The following is a 15,771-nucleotide window of genomic DNA, read 5'->3' as shown; positions in this document are numbered from 1 at the left end:
AAGCTATGTTTGCTTGTGTATGGCATAATAGGTGCGTAGTGCATTAGTGGCATTTAACTTCTAGGCTCTGGATACACATTGTACACTAGACTGGGGAACATTACGTAAGTTATATATGCCAATTGGGGTTATGCCAATTTAGCCATGTTAAAAGGAGGAGGGCAAGCACTTACATAATGGTTTGCAGGGGTAAAAATGCAGAGTTCTTCAGCAAGCGAAAACAGATATGTTAAAAATCTGGGGTACCCCATACAAAAGATGATTATTTCCTACCATACACCAACACATATAAATAGGTATGTACAGCTACTGCCAGCCATCAATGTCTCCTTAGCCTGGAGATAGTAGTTAGAACATTCGACTATATTTCCATACACTTTTATGTGCTCATTTGAGCAGAGCATTTTTCTTGCATACCAAAATAAATTGGGATGCATCTCTCAGAGCATCAAGATAAAAAAAAACTGGGCAAAAAATACTGTTTTCTTGGTGATGTACTTCACTATTATGGGGGTACTGCCTTTTTGTTTAGGAGAGTGTGGTTCATTTGTAATGATTTCCTCAATTGTATCTATATTTCCTTTTTTCCTAAACAGACCAACACATACCAAGCAGTGCTGGCCACAGATGGGATCTATTCATTTTGCCTGATTCTGTTTGAAGATGGAGGAATGAATTGGAGATATGAAGCCCTACCAACATTTTACACGCCAAGAATGGGTTATTTCAGGTAGAGAAAGGATGATTATTAAGTCAGGGAAGAGTTGTGCCAAGTCCACTGCAGTGTGTGGAGTCAATGTGCTTCAATGAAATATATTTGTTTTTGAAAAGGGAGAAGATTATGCCTATATGAGCCTCTCATCCTTTGCTGTACTGAACAGCATGCTTCTGGTCAATTACTAATTTATTTTATGTCCTATATATTTTTGGGAAAACACCATTTAATCCAATGGAAACTTGAGAGTTCTCATTGACCAAGAGGGAGATGGAATGAAGGAACAACAAAAAACACTTGACTCATGTTCATTTGCTTTACTTGCATTTTGGAGGTTAAAGAGGCTTTTGTGGACTTCCTGCGGTACTCTCAAGGCATAGGGAAACAACTGCAGAGTGAAATACCTTGAGAGTGCAGAAATCGTCCCTCGAATCACTGATATCTTCATATGAGCAACTAGAGACAGTGATGTGAAGCATTTGGTCTGGTGCAAGATTTTGTGTGAAAAGATAGATGATTTTACATCTAACCTGCGTTCACCAGGATTCTGGTAAAGTGACACCAGTGTTGATGAGATGTGATCAGTTCTTACTATGATAGTAGGTCAGACAAAACATGTTATCTGCTATAGTAAATTTACTCATCCACTTTGTATATGGACACTGATACTTACCAAGATGAGTATTTCTCCATACTCCATCCCAGTTTGATTACAAATGTTAAGGAACTTGTTACAGTAAGTTGATAAATGTCCCTTCTTTTTATCATGAGTGACTCTATTATCAGGCCTCTAAAGATGTTTTTCTCTCTCAAGAAATGCCTTGTGGTACTTAGATAGCGGGGAACTAGACATGTCTGTTATATTAAGAAAGAGTGCCAGGAGTACTATATCCATAGTTTTACTCTTTTCATCAATTTTTAAGTGTCTTTCCTTTCCCTTGGGAGAATTCAGTTATGAGACATTAAAGAGCATGATGTCTCCAAAGAGGTAGGCAGGTTGGAAATGTGTGGAAATGTTTCACAAAATCATTCAAGGAGTAAAACAAAGACAAATGGCACCAAACTGCGATATTTATGAGACCCTTCAAACAACAGGGTATGTACTTTTTTGCTGATAAATAGAAGTTCGTTATTGCCTATCAAATTATCTAGGAGTATATTACAGGTGGTATATGCAACTATAATAGTTAAAATTAAAAGTAATATTGGGGCAACAAAGTGTTAGTCACTCAGGGCCTGGTGGAATACAGATAAAGCTTGTTCTCTGGACTAGAGTGACTGAACTGAAGAATACAGATCAGGCTCTACAGGATCACATTGACAGAAGGAGACAACACATCTGCAACAGAAAGGTCTTAAGAGAGTGCAAGAGGGACCTCAAATTGAAAAAGCCAAGTGCACATATTTTTGTAAGTCAATGATTTCCAGGGATTAGTTGGGGCTAGTCCTCCAAAGATGCTCCAAAGTGACAAAGCACTATCAGATGGCCATAAGGTTAGACAGTGTGTGTAAAAGGAGAAAACCTACCAATCAATGTTCTGCAAACTCTACTGCCTCCCCATCAAGGCAAGAATAAATGTTGAACTAAGATACTTAGCCTACAGAATGGTCCATCTTAATTACCTCTCCCTACCTTTCCAACCTCCTGACTTGTAGCTGGAGAGAGCTCAGGAGTAAAAAACACCTTCTTTGAACTGGAAAGCCCATGTTGGAATCAATGCTCACCGATCACCAAGCCTTGTTAGAAGTTGCCACTCTCCTATCGAAGACGCTTACAGCAAATCTGAGAGAGCTGAAAATGTAGCTTTTTCTGCTCAGAACCTCTCGCCAGCAGTGTCTATCCCTCTCAAAATTTCACTCCACTGAGACTGGACTTCATCCTTTACTCTGAATTTCTCCAGGGCCCCCACAACTGTGCTTAATGGTGTTTTACCTATGACTAACCATGCTACCCTATTTGCTGTCTCCACTTTTTCCTCTTTTTTCTCCACTTTAATTCTCAATCAGCTGCTCGTAACAGAGCCCATGAGTGTTTGACTTTTGAAATACACCTTGCTACTCACTATTCATCAAACTTCTCAAACTTTTAAATAGGATTACTTGTAGGCAAATTTCTGTGTTTTGGCCTAAGCATCTGTTCCTATTGTAATTTGTGCATTTAAACACTCACTGTTGGTTGTTCATTCTAAAGCTCCCACATGGATGTATGTCGTTACAACGCACACTTTTACAACGCATGCACTTACAACGCATTTTTTACAACGCAAAATCCATTACAACGCATTCCATTACATAGCATGACACTACAACGCATTTTTAAAAACTACCTTTACAATGCATTCCATTACAACGCATACTACCTTTACAACGCATACCATTACAACGCATAATATTAAATTGCATTTAAGGTAAGTATTAGATAGTATAGGGGTAAAAATTACTTTTCTAACTCCAGGGGGTGCAACAGTAGGGTAAGTGTTGGATAGTATAGGGGTAAAAATTACTATTCTAACTCCAGGGGGTGCAACAGTAGGGAAAGTGTTGGATAGTATAGGGGTAAAAATTACTATTCTAACTCCAGGGGGTGCAACAGTAGGGTAAGTGTTGGATAGTATAGGGGTAAAAATTACTATTCTAACTCCAGGGGGTGCAACAGTAGGGTAAGTGTTGGATAGTATAGGGGTAAAAATTACTATTCTAACTCCAGGAGGTGCAACAGTAGGGTAAGTGTTGGATAGTATAGGGGTAAAAATTACTATTCTAACTCCAGGGGGTGCAACAATAGGGTAAGTGTTGGATAGTATAGGGGTAAAAATTGCTATTCTAACTCCAGGGGGTGCAACAGTAGGGTAAGTGTTGGATAGTATAGGGGTAAAAATTACTATTCTAACTCCAGGGGGTGCAACAGTAGGGTAAGTGTTGGATAGTATAGGGGTAAAAATTGCTATACTAACTCCAGGGGGTGAAACAGTAGGGTAAGTGTTGGATAGTATAGGGGTAAAAATTACTATTCTAACTCCAGGGGGTGCAACAGTAGGGTAAGTGTTGGATAGTATAGGGGTAAAAATTACTATTCTAACTCCAGGGGGTGCAACAGTAGGGAAAGTGTTGGATAGTATAGGGGTAAAAATTACTATTCTAACTCCAGGGGGTGCAACAGTAGGGTAAGTGTTGGATAGTATAGGGGTAAAAATTGCTATTCTAACTCCAGGGGGTGCAACAGTAGGGTAAGTGTTGGATAGTATAGGGGTAAAAATTACTATTCTAACTCCAGGGGGTGCAACAGTAGGGTAAGTGTTGGATAGTATAGGGGTAAAAATTACAATTCTAACTCCAGGGGGTGCAACAGTAGGGTAAGTGTTGGATAGTATAGGGGTAAAAATTACTATTCTAACTCCAGGGGGTGCAACAGTAGGGTAAGTGTTGGATAGTGTAGTGTAATATTATGCGTGGTAATGGTATGCGTTGTAAAGGTAGTATGCGTTGTAATGGAATGCGTTGTAAAGGTAGTTTTTAAAAATGCGTTGTAGTGTCATGCTATGTAATGGAATGCGTTGTAATGGATTTTGCGTTGTAAAAAATGCGTTGTAAGTGTAGTGCGTTGTAAAAGTTGCGTTGTAAAGGTTGTTCCCCCTCCCACATACTTCACCATATATATAACCACTGAATAAATCAAATGAATAAATACATTAAAAAGCTGAAATACACACATTCTCAAGAGACTCTTGACAGTGTATACAAAGAAATGTTTAGCCAGGCAACACCTAACAAGGTGTAGACAATACCTCCAGTCAAGCCATGTGCTAATATGGCATTGTTAGAAAACCCCGGGCAACCGGGGTTAGCAGTCACCCGGTGTTTCCCAGTACAAGGGGTAGCTTGGCTCGAGCGGTCGGGGGTCAGGCACCGTGTTAAGCGTACGTCACACCCTCACAATAACCATGCGTTCATCCGTTCCAAAAACGACTCTACACCGTAAAAATTTATGAAAATATATCTGTGTTTATCTTGTTTTCTCCTAGTTGCAGGTTAAATAAATAATAACACACTTACAGTACACAAAGCTTCTTCTGTAAAAAAAAAAGGGTAGGTCAAATAAATAAGCTCAGATCATAAATAATCAATGAATAAATAGATGTGCATAAAATACATAGGCAAATAAATACTGTGAGGGAATAAATACTGTGAGACAATAAATACTGTGAGACAATAAATAGGATAAATACAAAGAATACAATACTCTCAATAAATATAAGCCATCAGTACACTTTCAAATCAGGTCACATTTGTGAGGTACTATGGGTTGATTTGGCCCAATCACAGCTTGTGGTTATGTGGATGGCCTGAGGGTGTTTCACCTAGCTTGGATAAGGCTGAGGCTAAAACTGAGGTAGATCAAGGGTAATCTAGGAATCTGGCTCTCCCAAACTACACAACCCCTCACACAGGTCACTGTATCAGTCTCAGTCCACCCCTGGCACTCCCAGGCTGGTCCTAACACCTCTCTAGCCCCTAGAATGGTCTCTTAGGGCTCCACAGGGCCTTAGGCGCCCTCTATTCCACTTAATGCCCTCTTTATGAACTTCCGACTCCACCGGAGTCGTGTCGACGCCGTGAGGCGGTTCCGGTTCGATGTCGCTAGCCGGCCTCGGCTCGATGTCAGTTCTTGTCGACGCCGTGAGGCGGTTCCGGATCGATGTCGGCGGACGGCCTCGGCTCGATGTCAGTTCCTGTCGACGCCGTGAGGTGGTTCCGGATCGATGTCGGCGGACGGCCTCGGCTCGATGTCGCTGGGCAGCCTCGATTCGATGTCGGTCTCCGGCGTCACAGGGACACGATCTCCCTACTTCCGGGTGTCTCCGGAGTGCGACCCCCACTCCCGACCTCCGGTGCTCTTCCCTTCAGGTTCCGGCGACTCCGGAGTGCGATCTCCACTCCCGACCTCCGGTGCTCCTTTCCTCAGGTTCCGGCGACTCCGGAGTGCGATCTCCACTCCCGACCTCCGGCACGATTCACCTCGGTCTCCGGCGACTCCGGAGGGCGGACTTCACTCCCCCGTCGACGCCACACACTGGACCTCAGGTGACTTCCTCCTCGACCTCTGGTGTCTCCACGACCTCCGTCGGCGCCCTCTCTCGACCTCTGGCGGCTCCGGGTACGACGTCTGCTTTCCAGTCAGCGCCGCTTCTTCACCTCCGGCCCCAGGTCTCTAGGCTTCTCGGCGTCGGACTCCTGGAAGATACCAATAGACAGGTCAGGAACTTGCTGTTCTTTACTTCCAAGGCCTGTTCCGGATGTTCAGGTCCTTGAGTTGGTTCTTCTTGACTTTCTCCCACACAGGGCTCTAGGCTGGGCTCAGTCAGTAGGGACTAGTATCAAGGGTGGATTTCCAGACCCCACTCCAGGCACAAGTTTCCACCCCTGCTGCCTCACTCCTTCCTCCTTCAGTGTTGTGCTGCTCTCCCTTCACCAGTCAGGTGCCAACTGCCAACTCCAACTGCCAACTCTGAGCTGGCTTCCCAAAATTCTAAACCTGCCTCACACTGTCACAGGGTTCTAGAATGTTCTGGAAGGTACTAGTAGGTTCCAGTGATGTCACAGGTGACAATGGGTGGCCACCATTTTGTGTTTCAGGCCCTCAGACAGAAGTTCCAGGGGTAGGGAAAATGGCTCCCTGACCCTGCATCAACACTAAAAAGTCTGGTGGTTCCCAAAAAGGAAAAATACTAACAGGGTTTGAGGCAAAAGTGGGACAAAATAAACAATGATGAGGAGGGACCACTCAAAGGGCTGACAGGTCTAACACGCGTCCCCCCAGCTGAAAGTGGGGAGAGCTACCCAACCCCTTGGGAGTTCTCATCACTAAGGCGGAAATACCTTGAGAGACCGTCTGCATTGGCGTTGTCCACTCCAGGCCGATGTTCCACCTGAAAGTCCATTTCCTGTAGGGAGATAGACCACCTTAGCAACTTGGGATTCTCCCCCTTCATCTGCATCAGCCAACGAAGGGGTCTGTGGTCGGTCTGAACTAGGAAGTGCGAGCCAAACAGGTATGGCCGCAGCTTCTTCAGAGCCCATACCACTGCCAAGGCTTCACGCTCTCTTGCACTCCACTTCTGTTCCCTGGGAAGTAGTCTCCGGGATAGGAAGACCACGGGTTGATCCAGACCCTCTTCATTGAGTTGCGATAACACTGCCCCAATGCCATGTTCCGATGCATCCGTCTGGACAATGAACTCCTTGGAAAAGTCTGGGGCCCGTAGGACCGGGGCCTCGCACATGGCTTGCTTCAGTTTTACAAAGGCCTGCTGACAAGCCTCCGTCCAGACTACCCGTCGAGGTTGTTTCTTGGACGTAAGCTCCGTGAGGGGGGCCACAATGGTCCCATACCCCTTCACGAAGCGGCGGTAATATCCTGTGAGGCCCAGAAAAGCTCGGACCTCAGTCTGAGTCTTGGGGGGTTCCCAGGCCATGATGGCCTCGATCTTCGCCTGGAGGGGTTGCACCGCTCCCCTACCCACCAAGTGTCCAAGGTACACTACCGACCCCTGCCCGATCTGGCACTTGCTGGCCTTGATCGTTAAACCAGCTTGTCTCAGGGCCTGGAGAACAGCTTGGAGGTGACGCAAGTGATCCTCCCAGCTGTTACTGAAGACGGCTATGTCATCCAGATAAGCAGCAGAGAAACTCTCCATTCCAGTGAGGATCTGGTTCACCAGACGCTGAAACGTGGCAGGTGCGTTCTTGAGCCCAAAGGGCATCACACAGAACTGGTAGTGGCCTTTGGGCGTGGAGAAGGCTGACCTTTCCCTAGCTCCATCAGTCAGAGAGATCTGCCAGTACCCGGAAGTAAGGTCAAAGGTACTCAGATATTGGGCAGCTCCCAGCCGGTCAATCAATTCATCCGCCCTTGGGATCGGATGAGCATCAGTCTTGGTTACTGAGTTCAGTCCCCGATAGTCCACACAGAACCTCAGTTCCGGTTGGGCACCCGGTGGTGCGGCTTTTGGTACTAGCACCACCGGACTGGACCAGGGGCTGCTGGAAAGTTCGATCACTCCTAGCTCCAGCATCTTAGTGACTTCACCGTGAATGCTAGCCTTCACCTTGTCTGACATCCGGTAGATCTTGGACTTCACAGGTGGGCTGTCTCCTGTGTCCACATCATGGACGCACAGGTGAGTCCTACCCGGAACAAGGGAGAACAACGAAGAGTACTGTCCCAGGACCTGGCGGCAGTCCTCCTGCTGTTCAGGAGTTAGAGATGGGGAGAGAATCACTCCCTCCACCGACCCATCCTTCTCTTGAGACGCAAACAAATCGGGGAGAGGCTCGCTTTCCACGTCCTCTGCTCCGTCAGTCACCATCATCAAAATGACTTCGGGCCTCTCGTGGTGGGGTTTGAGGCGGTTGGCATGCAGCACCCGTAGGGGCTGACGAGGGGTCTTAAGATCCACCAAGTAGGTAGCCTTACCCTTCTTCTCCAATACCTCAAAGGGTCCTGACCAGCGATCCTGGAGGGCGCTAAGCTCTCCTGGTTCGATCACCCACACCTTCTGGCCAGGCTCCAATTCCACCGGGTGAGCGTTGTGGTCATACCACGCCTTCATTACTGCTTGGCTGGCCTCCAAGTTGTCAGAAGCTTGCTTCCACAACTTAGCCATTTGGCTCCGGAAGGCCAGCATGTAGCTCACCACGTCCTGGGGAAGCTTTCTGGGAGTTCTTTCCCATCCGTCTCTCACCAGGCTGAGAGGTCCACGCACAGGGTGCCCATACAAAAGCTCGAAGGGGCTGAAGCCCACTCCCTTCTGTGGCACTTCCCTGTAGGAAAACAATAGACAGGGTAGGAGGACGTCCCATTTCCTCCGCAGGCTTTCAGGCAGACTTCTGATCATGCCTTTCAAGGTTTTGTTAAACCTCTCCACCAGACCATTGGTCTGGGGGTGGTAAGGAGTTGTGAACCGGTAGGTCACTCCACACTCCTTCCACATGGCCCGCATGTATGCTGACATGAAGTTGGTCCCCCTGTCGGACACAACTTCCTTGGGAAAACCCACTCGGGTAAAGATTCCCATCAGGGCCCTAGCCACAACAGGTGCTGTAATGGTTCTTAGAGGTATAGCCTCTGGGTACCGTGTGGCATGATCCACCAGAACCAGGATAAACCTGTGACCAGCTGTAGTAGGCGGATCTAATGGACCCACAATGTCGATGCCCACCCTTTCAAAGGGGGTGCTAACGACAGGAAGTGGTTCCAGGGGAGCTTTCAGCTTCACCCCTGTTTTCCCACTGGCTTGGCAAGACACACATGTCCGGCAGTAGGTGTCGGACGACACTTTCATTTGAGGCCAATAAAAGTGTGGGACAAGACGGGCGAAGGTCTTGTCTTGCCCCAGGTGTCCTGCCAAGGGGATCTCGTGAGCCAATTCCAGTAGGAAGGCTCGGTAACGTTGAGGGACTACTAAGGCTCGTGACGATCCATGTAGGGGTGCCTTGGGTTCACTGTAGAGGAGGCCATCCTCCCAGTAAAGGTTGTAGTTCCCCTCAACGTTCCCTGCTGCCTGGGCTTCGGCCTGTCGCCTCAGTCCCTCAAGGGTAGGGCACTCCCTCTGGCCCTTGCAGAATTCCTCCCTGGTCGGCCCTCCCTCCACGTGCCACTCGGCCGGGATGGGTAGGTCCTCCAGTTTGGTAACATCCCCCACCGCGGACTCCTGGTCCACCACCTCCGGTGGCCTATCCGTCACACGGGGCGCGGATGCCGAGACAGGCTCCTCCTGTCCTCGGTTCTTCCCTTGGTCGGCAGCCGGCTGTGCCTTTGTTCCAGGCTCCAGTCGAAACAAACTCCCTCTCCGGGTAGTCGCGGACCCTGTGCTAACACAGGCCCAGTCAGGTGTACCCAGCATCTCAGCATGAGTCCGGTATTCCACCTCCTACCAAGCATTGTGCTCCATGTCATTCCCCAGCAGACAATCGACTGGCACGGCAGGGCTTACGGCAACTCGAAGTGAACCTGCAACCCCTTCCCATTCAAATGGAACCTCGGCCACCGGATAGTGGCCGGTTCTGCCGTCAGCCATCGCGGCTGGGTGGAGTACATCGGGAATTACCTGCTCTGGAGACACCAGTTGGCTACGTACCATAGTCATACTGGCTCCTGTGTCTCTCAGAGCCTCCCCTCTTTGGCCGTTGATGGTGACCCACTGCCCATACTTTACGGTATTTGCGGGCACCTGAATCTTAGGAACCATCTCCCGTTCTCCCAGGGACACTAAAGTGACACCCGCCCACTCCCTTCCCTTAGTTAAGGGCATCTCCTCCCCGAGCACTACACTAGCTACTCCGGGGGCCTTTCCTCCCATGGGAGGGGGTGGTCTTTTCGGGCACTTCGCATCTCCCTTATAGTGTCCGACGCCACCGCACTCGAAGCAATGGACAACCCTTGGCTGCTGACTCTGGCCAGGATTAGGGTTTCTGGGTGGGTTAGCCCTAGGGGTGAATCCTGTTCCCTTTCCTTGGAAGTTATTTTGGGGGCCTTTAGAGAACTCCTTTTTCTTTTCCCCTCCCTCTTTCTTCTGGGGGCACCCTGTCCGGCCTTTTGAGTATCCCCTCCAGTCCCCCTTGTGGACACCCGGGTACTAGCCCAAATGTCCGCCTCCTCAGCAAGCTTCCGGGGATTGGTCAGCTTGCTATCCACCAGGTGTTGACGCAGTTCAGGGAAACATTTTTCGAGCAGGTGTTCCTTCAACATTAAATCAAACAACCCCTCGTAGTCCCTCACCTCACTGCCCTGAATCCAACCCTCTAATGCCTTCTTTGCATAGTCCAGGAAATCCACCCAATTCTGTGTGCCCAGTTTGTGGCTACCCCGGAACTTCTGTCTGTACTTCTCGGGTGTTAGTCCAAACTTTCTTACAAGCGCCACTTTCATGGTGGGGTAGTGGGTCTGCTCCTCCTGCTCTAGGGCCAATAATGCATCCCTACCAGCTGGAGGGATGTATTTGTACAATCCCCCTCCCCAGTACTTCTCTGGCACCCCATGGGCCCTTAAAGATACCTCATAGGCCGCTAGCCACTTGGCAATATCATCCCCTGCACTATAGCTAGCTACTATGTCTTTTGGCAGATAGGGTTTGGGTTCCATGGTGATTTCTTTGTCTTTGCTGCCACCATTAGGAACAGTTTGTGCCCCGACTCGTAGGATCTGGAGATCTATTTCCCTCAGCCTCAACTCGTGAGCCATCCTCTGTCCCTCCTTCTCTTTCACCAGCTCCGCCAACTTCCATGTGAGCTGTCTTTTCTCCCTCCGGTCAGTTAATTCTACTTCTGATAAGCCACCGCTAGAGACAGTGCTGCCCTTCCTGGAAAGTGTTCTGGGCCCCGCTAACAGGTTCCCCACCTCAGGTTGGTACAACCCAGCCCCCTCGCTAACAGGCTCTCCATCCCTGTTCCTGCTCAGCCTTACTCTCCCGTCGTGCCTCCCCCCAAGCCCTCAAGCTGGTCTGGAGTTCAGCCTTCTTGGCACCTGGGGGACAATACACCCCCTCTCGCTGACAAAACTCTCTGAGTTGGGCCACAGTGTAAGTTTCCAAATCTTCCAACACAAACTCCATTTTGCCTACTCAGAATAGAAGACAGGTGTTTACAGAAGCTATGCAGGGGGGTACCTTTTGTAATACCTCCTCCCACCACCAGAGTGAATTTGGAAAAAAACAAAACTCAGAATTAGGAAGTCCGCTTTGAGAAAACTCCCGGTGTAGGCCTATGGACTACCCACAGTTATTGTCGAGTGGATGCAAGCACAGCTCTATCCCACCGCTGAACACCAATTATGTTAGAAAACCCCGGGCAACCGGGGTTAGCAGTCACCCGGTGTTTCCCAGCACAAGGGGTAGCTTGGCTCGAGCGGTCGGGGGTCAGGCACCGTGTTAAGCGTACGTCACACCCTCACAATAACCATGCGTTCATCCGTTCCAAAAACGACTCTACACCGTAAAAATTTATGAAAATATATCTGTGTTTATCTTGTTTTCTCTTAGTTGCAGGTTAAATAAATAATAACACACTTACAGTACACAAAGCTTCTTCTGTAAAAAAAAAAAGGGTAGGTCAAATAAATAAGCTCAGATCATAAATAATCAATGAATAAATAGATGTGCATAAAATACATAGGCAAATAAATACTGTGAGGGAATAAATACTGCGAGACAATAAATACTGTGAGACAATAAATACTGTGAGACAATAAATAGGATAAATACAAAGAATACAATACTCTCAATAAATATAAGCCATCAGTACACTTTCAAATCAGGTCACATTTGTGAGGTACTATGGGTTTATTTGGCCCAATCACAGCTTGTGGTTATGTGGATGGCCTGAGGGTGTCTCACCTAGCTTGGATAAGGCTGAGGCTAAAACTGAGGTAGATCAAGGGTAATCTAGGAATCTGGCTCTCCCAAACTACACAACCCCTCACACAGGTCACTGTATCAGTCTCAGTCCACCCCTGGCACTCCCAGGCTGGTCCTAACACCTCTCTAGCCCCTAGGATGGTCTCTTAGGGCTCCACAGGGCCTTAGGCGCCCTCTATTCCACTTACTGCCCTCTTTATGAACTTCCGACTCCACCGGAGTCGTGTCGACGCCGTGAGGCGGTTCCGGTTCGATGTCGCTAGCCGGCCTCGGCTCGATGTCAGTTCTTGTCGACGCCGTGAGGCGGTTCCGGATCGATGTTGGCGGACGGCCTCGGCTCGATGTCGCTGAGCAGCCTCGATTCGATGTCTGTCTCCGGCGTCACAGGGACACGATCTCCCTACTTCCGGGTGTCTCCGGAGTGCGACCTCCACTCCCTACCTCCGGTGCTCTTCCCTTCAGGTTCCGGCGACTCCGGAGTGCGATCTCCACTCCCGACCTCCGGTGCTCCTTTCCTCAGGTTCCGGCGACTCTGGAGTGCGATCTCCACTCCCGACCTCCGGCACGATTCACCTCGGTCTCCGGCGACTCCGGAGGGCGGACTTCACTCCCCCGTCGACGCTGCACACTCGACCGCAGGTGACTTCCTCCTCGACCTCTGGTGTCTCCACGACCTCCGTCGGCGCCCTCTCTCGACCTCTGGCGGCTCCGGGTACGACGTCTGCTTTCCAGTCAGCGCCGCTTCTTCACCTCCGGCCCCAGGTCTCTAGGCTTCTCGGTGTCGGACTCCAGGAAGATACCAATAGACAGGTCAGGAACTTGCTGTTCTTTACTTCCAAGGCCTGTTCCGGCTGTTCAGGTCCTTGAGTTGGTTCTTCTTGACTTTCTCCCACACAGGGCTCTGGGCTGGGCTCAGTCAGTAGGGACTAGTATCAAGGGTGGGTTTCCAGACCCCACTCCAGGCACAATTTTCCACCCCTGCTGCCTCACTCCTTCCTCCTTCAGTGTTGTGCTGCTCTCCCTTCACCAGTCAGTTGTCAACTGCCAACTCCAACTGCCAACTCTGAGCTGGCTTCCCAACATTCTAAACCTGCCTCACACTGTCACAGGGTTCTAGAATGTTCTGGAAGGTACTAGTAGGTTCCAGTGATGTCACAGGTGACAATGGGTGGCCACCATTTTGTGTTTCAGACCCTCAGACAGAAGTTCCAGGGGTAGGGAAAATGGCTCCCTGACCCTGCATCAACACTAAAAAGTCTGGTGGTTCCCAAAAAGGAAAAATACTAACAGGGTTTGAGGCAAAAGTGGGACAAAATAAATAATGATGAGGAGGGACCACCCAAAGGGCTGACAGGTCTAACACGCATCCCTAGTGCCTTATCACTCCAGGTAACACTAGCATTGAGAGGGATTGTAAAACATATATTTGAGTTATTTCAGAACAATCAGAATGAGGAATATTTCTGAGGTAAATAGTTTTGGAAGCAGTGACTCCTGGCCAATGAAATAAAAACACCATTGAATGTATAAAGGAGAAATAATATCTCAAGGACAATATGGGTAGGAAGCAATACACTAACATTATGAAGGCTATGATAAAATCCCAGTGATGTAAAAAAATAAAAGACTGTCCAGAATATGAGATATGTTGTGCAAATCTGTCAAGGAAAAGCTCATGTGTTTGGAGTTCACCTTTATTAAAAGAATGAAGAACATATGAATGGGGCCAATACTAGTACTGAACAACAATAAAAGTCTGCAAATTAAAAGCTGCTTCTGGAAATTTAGCAAATTTTCGGTGCAAAATTGCATACCCAATTTATTAAGAAACATGTTTTTACTATCTCAACCACTGTAACAAAGAGTATAGCTTCTCTACAACCGTCCATGGAATGCATTCTCTTAACAAATCTCATTGGTTTGTGATGTGGTAGATTGGGGTGTGTGCTACCTAGGCACTTCTCTAGATATTATGCTACAACTATGCTTCCCCAATAATTGCATATTTTATTCCTCTTCTTGAGGCCTTCTTTCATCTTTTTTAGATGGATTTATATTATTTGATACTACTTTATTGTAGGCTTCCAAGACAAAACACCTCTTTGTATTTCTCAAAACTTTTTAAACTGAGTTTGAAAAATTGGGGTCTTGCATTATAGTAGATCTTTTAAACATTGATCTTCCTATTTTGTCTTGCTGATTTTGTTTCCTGGTGGTGAGCAGAAGGGATGCATCCATTCATTCATTCTTATATGGAATTTATTATTTGGCCCTCGTAAGCACATTAACATTCATTGCCCATTTGCAACCAGTTTAGAGATTAAAATAAGCACCTTCGAACACAACATCAAGTCGGAAGAATGTGAAATATGACTGATGCACAATTGTATTCATGTATTTTAACTTATCACTGAATGCAAACACCTCAATCCAAAACTTGACCTGATTTGTATATAAATGTATCTAGTGTACCTACATTTTCAAATGGATCAATGAACAACCTTATATGGTGACAAAGGTGTTTTGTGAGTCTAATGTTTACTATATATAAAATCCACAGTGGGCAGCCTCGAACCAGCAGCTCAAGCACTTTTCCAGCCTATAATGACCCACAAACATATGGAAGCATTCAGCAGGCTTACCGCCCAGACCGCTACCCCGGAGCCTTGACCGGTAAGTCATTCTGACATTCCAAGAGTAATCAGCAATAATTTGAAATCACCTGTTGTACTCTTGACATGGTACAAAGCTCTGATAACTGATGATGTCAGAGTCTTAAGAGCCCTCAGCACATTAAACGGATCTGAAGTAGCTATTAGTTAGGAGTCTGCAATTAAAGTTTTTGCAAATTAAGGTTTTATTGTGTGATTGATACTATGGGGCTCAGTTAGACAACGGAGGACAGGCTTTTTTATGTAAAGGCAGTAGAGTAAAATACTCCATTGCCCTGACTGAGTACCTGCTCTCTGAATCTCAAGATGTTTGCCAGCCCAGTGGACATCTCTTACTTTTGCAGGAACCTCTGGCAACATGCATTGGTTAAACTTTTGACCTGTTTTTTTATTTTTAAAAATAATAACAACTAATGATCCCTGCTCCATGGGAGTTCTTTCCAATGTTGCAGGGGTCATTTTGTAGTTTTCACTGCCCCTTACTGCCAGGTTTTACCTGGTGGTGATGGACAATGAAAACTGGCCATTTGACTGCCCACTCTAAATCTTGTGGGCGGTCAAATGGCCAAACCTCTGACTGCCCTTACTCTGTCAGGCCATCGGAGGTGTATTTTAATGGTATATATGGAATAGGAGAAAAAAGATCTGAAGTTCCGCCTAAGTCTATATGAGGAAGGAGAAACATCAGTCTGTCGTATTTGCAACGGAGTATCCTCTCCGCCAACCACTAAATCAGGACCTCTGACCTGATGTCTGATTTCGTGTTTCAGCAGTAAACTAGCTTATAAGATATAACTTTCCTACATGTCTTAAAAAAGAAACTAAAGATACTTTTCATATTTAGTATAAAATTGTGTGAATGACCAGAAACACATTTTGGGATCGGATTGCAGGCTCACATGAATGATTTTGATGTCATCAGATTGTCCACCATTAGATCTTTCAAAGATTCACATGCTTGAAGCATTCTTCG

At 47.2% G+C, this 15,771-nt stretch overlaps 1 protein-coding gene across 1 annotated transcript in view; it reads left to right on the top strand.

Annotated features, from left to right (window-relative positions):
* Nucleotides 1–15,771, top strand: part of LOC146788619 (uncharacterized) — a 1,185,638-nt gene that overhangs the window by 224,238 nt on the left and 945,629 nt on the right. The window contains exons 18-19 of the mRNA XM_085635786.1: nt 597–730; nt 14,687–14,799. Of these exons, the coding sequence (XP_085491912.1) occupies nt 597–730; nt 14,687–14,799 (247 nt within the window). The remainder of the gene's footprint in view (nt 1–596; nt 731–14,686; nt 14,800–15,771) is intronic.

This window comes from Triturus cristatus, chromosome 11 (genome assembly GCF_964204655.1).
Source record: "Triturus cristatus chromosome 11, aTriCri1.1, whole genome shotgun sequence".
Lineage (NCBI taxonomy): Eukaryota > Metazoa > Chordata > Amphibia > Caudata > Salamandridae > Triturus > Triturus cristatus.
Note: the sequence above shows the minus strand (reverse complement) of the source record. Positions and strands in the feature narration are given on the sequence as shown.